At 33.1% G+C, this 7,617-nt stretch overlaps 1 protein-coding gene across 1 annotated transcript in view; it reads right to left on the bottom strand.

Moving 5' to 3' along the window:
• LOC137626086 (uncharacterized) overlaps positions 1-5,346 on the bottom strand; it is a 23,329-nt gene extending 17,983 nt beyond the window's left edge. The window contains exons 1-2 of the mRNA XM_068357166.1: positions 5,159-5,346; positions 4,569-4,890 (exon numbers count right to left, since the gene is read on the bottom strand). Coding sequence (XP_068213267.1) covers positions 4,569-4,582 — 14 coding nt within the window. The 5' untranslated portion in view covers positions 4,583-4,890; positions 5,159-5,346. The remainder of the gene's footprint in view (positions 1-4,568; positions 4,891-5,158) is intronic.
• Between the last annotated feature and the right edge of the window lie 2,271 nt (positions 5,347-7,617).

Genomic DNA, 7,617 nt, shown 5'->3' with positions numbered 1-7,617 from the left:
GTATAATATATGTTTATATATACACATATATATATACACATATAGTATATACAAGAATATATGTATGTAAACATGTATGCATACAGCTTACGACTACAGCAAACTCAGTGAAGAGTGAAACGGTTTTATGAGGGGCTTTTCCAAACCCTTCCACTTTTGCTTCCGTGATTAGAACTCCCAGCGCGGTTGCCGGCAGGCATTCGTTCCAAATTGGCCTCGCTTATCGGGAAAGAATGAAAAGCCAGACGCTGATGATAACAGTTTGGAGGCGCAATTAGTGTCGAGATCGTGGAGCTGGTGGAGAAGAGGGAACGCCACGCCTGAACGCTGAGAGAGGCTCTCTCTCTCTCTCTCTCTCTCTCTCTCTCTCTCTCTCTCTGTTTCACGGGGATGGGAGAGATTTTATGGATGCGTCTTTCTTTGTACGTATGTATATGTATATGTATTTATGAACATATATATTTATATATATGTATATATGTGTATGTATATATATATATATATATATATATACACATGTATATATATATATATATATATACACATGTATATATATATGTATATATATATGTATATATATACATAAATTTGTATATTATAGTGAGATATTTATTTATGCATGTATATGTGTATACTTATAAGTATATCCACGTATATACACCAGTATATATATATATATATATGTGTGTGTGTATATGAATATAAATATATATATGATATATATATATATATATATATACTTTATACATATATATATATATATATACTTTATACATATATATATATATATATATATGTATGTATAAAGTATATATATATATATATATATACATATATAGGTATTTATATATATATATATATATATACATACACGTACGTCCCCATACATATATGTATATACTCACACATACGTGCTCACTCACACAGATATGGGGATACAATAAAGTGGTAAAAGGGTTTGTGTATCGCCATGATCAGCAAAACTGTACTAGTCAAGGCCACGCATACTAGGTTGGTTTACCATGAGCGATCACACTAAATCATCTCACCACCACCAATCCGTAGTGGCCAGCGTGGTTATGGAAATGGCCAAATCCCAGACAAGACTGAGGCCTTTGTCATGCAGTGTACTAGAAATGACTGCATATGTTGTTGTTGTTGTACATATATATATATATATATATATATACAGTATACATGTAATTATATATTATATATATATATATTCTACTATATATTATATATATGTTATATGTATTTGTGTGTTTTATATATATATGTTATGTATATATATATGTTATATATATATATATATATATATACATTATGTATATATTATATGTATATGTATATATTACATGTATATATATGTATGTATATATTATATGTATATATATGTATGTATATATATACATATGTATGTATGTGGTATACATATATATATATATATATATATATTTAATGTTGACACTTTGTTTCAAATAACATGGTCTGTAGATTTATATACTTGTTATTGTTTTATTTTATGCTTCAACATTAGGCTAAGTAACAGTTAGATATCAGCTTAAAAAGTTCCTCTGTGAGATACTGGTTCGAGATAAACAATCAAGGCTCATGTAAAGCATTACACATAAATACATGTGGATGTATATATTTATGCGATTCAAATTATCTTTAATTGTTGAAAAAAAATACATCAAAGGGATGCCATTTACTAAGTTGTATACAGTCTATACATCTGATGTATTGAATTACATAGAAATAGAGTTTTGTTCATAACATTATCATCATGAATCGCAAGAATGAAATCTAGCACTCTTTGAAGAGAGAGAGAGAGAGAGAGAGAGAGAGAGAGAGAGAGATAACTTTTTAACATTATCAAGTCTTAGCATGAATCGCAAGAATGAAATCTAGCACTCTTTGGAGAGAGAGAGAGAGAGAGAGAGAGAGAGAGAGAGAGAGAGATAACTTTTTTAACATTATCAAGTCTTAGCATGGATTGCAGAAATGAAATATAACAATCTTTGAAAAGAGAGAGAGAGAGAGAGAGAGAGAGAGAGAGAGAGAGAGAACTTTTTTAACATTATCAAGTCTTTAGCATGGATCGCAAGAATGAAATCTAGCACTCTTTGGAGAGAGAGAGAGAGAGAGAGAGAGAGAGAGAGAGAGAGAGGATAACTTTTTTAACATTATCAAGTCTTTAGCATGGATCGCAAGAATGAAATCTAGCACTCTTTGAAGAGAGAGAGAGAGAGAGAGAGAGAGAGAGAGAGAGATAACTTTTTAACATTATCAAGTCTTAGCATGAATCGCAAGAATGAAATCTAGCACTCTTTGGAGAGAGAGAGAGAGAGAGAGAGAGAGAGAGAGAGAGAGATAACTTTTTTTTAACATTATCAAGTCTTAGCATGGATTGCAGAAATGAAATATAACAATCTTTGAAAAGAGAGAGAGAGAGAGAGAGAGAGAGAGAGAGAGAGAGAGAGAACTTTTTTAACATTATCAAGTCTTTAGCATGGATCGCAAGAATGAAATCTAGCACTCTTTGGAGAGAGAGAGAGAGAGAGAGAGAGAGAGAGAGAGAGAGAGAGAGAGATAACTTTTTTAACATTATCAAGTCTTTAGCATGGATCGCAAGAATGAAATCTAGCACTCTTTGGTGAGAGAGAGAGAGAGAGAGAGAGAGAGAGAGAGAGAGACTTGTTGTTAACATTATCAAATCTTAGCAGGGATCGAAGGAATGAAATATAGCAATCTTTGAAAAGAGAGAGAGAGAGAGAGAGAGAGAGAGAGAGAGAGAGAGAGAGTGAGTGAGTTTGTGTAAGATGCCTCTCCGTGAAAGCGTCTTCACTGAGCAAAATCTCATGAGATCTCCCCTAATAATCCAGAACTAAGTTCCCATGAGCCTCCTTAAGTGATTTTCCTATTGAGAGATGACGTCGTTCTCTATTAATACTCTTGTTGGCAGATTAAGAAAAGCCACGAAAGATGCATCAGTGAAATAGGCTTTGGTATGAAAAAAAAAAAATCAGTTGTGCAGGAAACATTTGTCATAAAGATAGGAGAAGGAAAGTTAAAAAATGTCTGTCGGTGAAGTAATATTCGTGAATGCTGAGCTAAAGCCTTGCATATTTTCAGTGAACTTTCTATGTAAGCTGCGCCGGCTTTCTTTAACTTTCTTTAACATAAGAAATATTTGAACAGCAGTGAAAGATTGTTTCCCTTGTTTTCTCAACATATTCAGTCGTTAAGAGAAGCTCAATTAAAATAAACATTGGATGATGATGATATTAACTAAATTCTGAATTCTTCGATAAGATTAATACATACCAACCGCAAATACTTTTACATTAAGTAAGTCTGCTTTGCTTCTACTTTGCTAATAGCACAGGGCTATTTATATAAAAATGTAATTTGTTTATTTTATTTCGTTTTGGAATTTATTAGGCGATTACGTGTATATTTACATGCTATCTATCTCTATTCGTTGTTTACTAACTCTCGTTAAAATTATTGTTAAAATTTAACCATTCATTCATTATTTGAATTCATTATGCATAACTTCATTCCACTAAAAGTTCCCTGGAGCGCTGAATAACCTCTTGGGGGTCCATATTCAAATTCATTCCAAGCAGAAAGCGACATTCAAAACAACTTGGTTATTCTATACAGTCTGAGATATGAACTTAATAAACAGCTAATTACAGCGCGATACAAATCACATACAGCTCTGACTCCCCGTAGATTACAAAGGAAGCTAATTTTCTAACTTTTTAAATAGCATTTTGACTATAGTCCATTTATTTTAGAGATGCATATCTGCACCGACTCGCGGCGGTGCCCTTTTAGCTCGGAAAAGTTTCCTGATCGCTGATTGGTTAGAATTATCTTGTCCAACCAATCAGCGATCTGGAAACTTTTCCGAGCTAAAAGGGCACCGCCGCGAGTCGGTGCAAGTATGCATCACTAAAAGAAATGGACTATAGGATTACCAGTTAAACGTGGAAACAAAACCTTAGTATTAAAATATCAAAGGTTTTTAGATATAGTAAATGGTAACTAATAATACCACTATTGCTATTTTTACTAAATATGTAAGTAGAAATAATTTCATAGGAATGAGAACATTGAGGATTATATTATTAATATTTATAGCAGTAATCATAGTGATAATTCAGGTAAATCAGTGAGAATAATTCTATAAAAATAACAACAATTAGCATTTAAACATGGAAACAAAACCCTAATATTAAGATATCAAAGGTTTTTAGATATAGCAAATGGTAACTAATAATACCACTTTTGCTATTTTTACTATATGTGTTAGTAGGAATAATTTCATAGAAATAAGAACATTGAGGATTATATTAATATTAATATTTATAGCAGTAATTATAGGGATAATTCAGGTAAATCAGTGAGAATAATTCTATAAGAATAACAACATTAAGGACTATATTGATATTAGTATTTATAATAGTATTCATAGCAGTAATTGTAGTAATCGAAGTAATGATTCACATAAATTGGAGAACCACAAAATCTACGATAATTCATTAACAACTTACCTGGATTTGGGCATATCAACCACAGTCGCAGATAAGGACTAAAACCGAGCTCTCGAATCTCCTAGAAACGAATCTCAACGCGAATCACTGCTGTTATTGATTGTTCGTGAATCACTTTTAAAATGTCTCAGAGTTCGGATTCACTTGGTTAACTGCGTGAGAGTCTTCTCCGCTTTTCCTTCCTCTGAAGATTCACTTCTTAATCAGTTTGGTTTCGAGGAAGATTCGATGCTATTTTCAAAATGAGTTTTTTTTTTTTTCAGTTTATTGGTTTCTTTTCAATTATATTGTGACCGCTGATGTTCCTGTGAATTCTTTGTACCTGAGAGTAAATCAAAAGTAATGTAAGAAACGAATTATTCTACGGTAGAATTATAACGCTGGAAAACATCAGAAGATTCTGATGAGAAAGCTCCAAATTAATAATTTCATAAACACGTTTGATAAAAAGTTGCTAATAATTTGGAAATATTAATCACCGCGGTAACCCCTGACCATAATAAGCATGGCCATTTGGGCAATTTACAGACGAAGAAAAAAAAAAAAAACACTATCGAGTATAAACGTAAAAGATAAAGTGGTTTACGCACGCCGTAGAAGGACTGAGGAGTGTGGCAGTGCGCACGCGCTGATGACTGGAATGCGAGTGAAGCATATGGACGCTCCGTTCTGGTAATAATAATTTTCACTTTCTGCCGAGGCGTGTACTTTCGCTGCCTTTTGCCGCCTGCGGCTGTTGATTCGGAGAGCAGTGATGGAGCGAATGTTGTTGACTGGTTTGGCCATGCTCGGGAGTTCCGGAGTGAGTGGAGGATTATATTTTCAAGTAAAGATAAGGTTAGAAGTGATGACCAAAGGTTGACTTACCTGTAGTTAAAATTTTCCCCTTAGACCCCCAAAAGTGAAAATGTCATATTTGGCGTTGGTGGAACGAGGCAGTTTCCATAATTCATTTTGCAAAAATCGGCTAGAATGTTAACCACTGCTTTATTTCCTTCAATTAACGAAATAAATAAATAAATAATAATCTGGTATTTTATTCCAAACTTCATTGACAGTTCGTTATTTACGACAAATGCTCAAAGGGGAAAATGTGAATTCAAGAATCACGATTTTTTGCAGGTGCTATTCTTGTACCTCCGTTGTTCCAGCTTAATTTCATGCATCAATAAGTAATCTTTGTACTGTAGTTAATTCACGACTCTTTCCGCAATGTCTCGAAACTACCACAGTGCAAAATGCACGCTTTCGTAGACTTGTAGAATATGAATAGACTAACAGTAGGATATTCGTCTAGTTATTTATCATGGATAGATTTGGTTTTCAAAGTAACTCCTAGTCTGTGTAGCCAGAGCCTCGTCTAGAAAATAAGTAATTCTTATTGCAACTACACAATTCCTCAGCTTTTTTTTCTAATCAAGTAAGTAACATTATACATTCAGTTTGTTTATCTTATAGTGTTAGAGACTCATTTCCTATGGAAGAGAAGATATATACAGTTTCGCTACAACACCGATAACTTTCGTAAATCAGCAATAGGTCTTATTTGTATAAAAGATATTTTCATGTATCAGTGCACTTTCTAGTCTTACTGGAATTGTTTTAAGATTTTCGGTGGTCAGTCTAACCATAGGAAATATTTCAATTCTTTAATTCTACCTTATCTCAAGTATTGTTCTCTTGGCTGATCTCCAGCAGCTAATGTTCATCACAATTTGTTGGAATGATCTCCCTAATCGGGTAGTTGAATCAGTAAAACTTCAAAAGTTCAAAGTTGGAGCAAGTGTTTTTAAGTTGACCAGGCTGACATGAGGCTTTTTATAGTTTATATAGGACATATCTGTTTTTGACGTTGTTAATAGTTTATATATGACATATCTGGTTTGACGTTGTTACTGTTTTTAGAATGATTTATTGTTAATTCATTCTCATCATTTTTTTATTTCCTTATTTCCTTTCCTCACTGGGCTATTCTTCCCTACTGGAGCCCTTGGGCTTATAGCATCTTGCTTTTCCAATAGGGTTGTAGCTTGGCTAGTAATGATAATAATAATAATAATAATAATAGAAACACGGTCTATTAAATTTCATATGTCTGATCTTGATATTAATCTCTGGGCACCATCGTTCAGTTAGTTCTTTACGCATAATATATAAGATTTTTCAAAATTCTAATCATCCTTTACATTCAGATCTTCCCAGTTCCAACAGTCATTCCATCTCCATCATAATGCTCAACACTACATTGTTTTCTAGAAGTTTCATTCCAGCTGTGACCAGATAGTGGAGTGATCTCCGTAATCAAGCAGGTGAATCAGTGGAACTTCAGAAGTTCAAACTTTTTGTAAATTCTTTTCTGTTGAACGAGTAAAGTTTATGTATAACTGATCTGATGTTGAAATATTTCAGATTTTTTCACTACTTATATATAGATTATTTGCAATTCCCTTATTTCCTTTTCTCGCGGGCTACTTTCCCTGTTAAGAGCCCTTGGGATTGTAGTATAATAATAGTATTGATGATGATGATGATGATAATAATAATCATAATTATAAAAATAATAAGAATAATAATAAGAGACCCTATGTATATATTGATGCTGATGATGATGATGATAATAATTATGAATATAATAATAATAAGAATAAGATAATAATAATAAGAGTAATAAGAGACCCTATGTATAGGCTGCATACTATTTTCTCTATCAATTCATTATTCAAAGTAAGAAAATACCAAAGCCATTTTATCTACGACACTTCTGCTACACTTGTTTAGGAAGAGAACCGACCGTAGTCAGGATAGATTGGACGTAGTTAGGAGGAACTGGAAGACAGTCAGAAAAGGACATTTGCGTGGTTAGCGGGACTCAAAAGGATGCATAGAGGGACTTGTATTGTGTTGTGGGATCTGAAAGACTCTTAGGAGGAACCTGTGCTTAGAACAGATGACACACCATACATTGCAAATTGCTTCTGTATTTTGTGGTTCCCTCAGCCATACCTTTCTAACCATAAGTATTCTTCAATGAAGGGAATTGCAGTTTCTT

Source organism: Palaemon carinicauda, chromosome 33 (assembly GCF_036898095.1).
Source record: "Palaemon carinicauda isolate YSFRI2023 chromosome 33, ASM3689809v2, whole genome shotgun sequence".
Classification (NCBI taxonomy): domain Eukaryota; kingdom Metazoa; phylum Arthropoda; class Malacostraca; order Decapoda; family Palaemonidae; genus Palaemon; species Palaemon carinicauda.
Note: the sequence above shows the minus strand (reverse complement) of the source record. Positions and strands in the feature narration are given on the sequence as shown.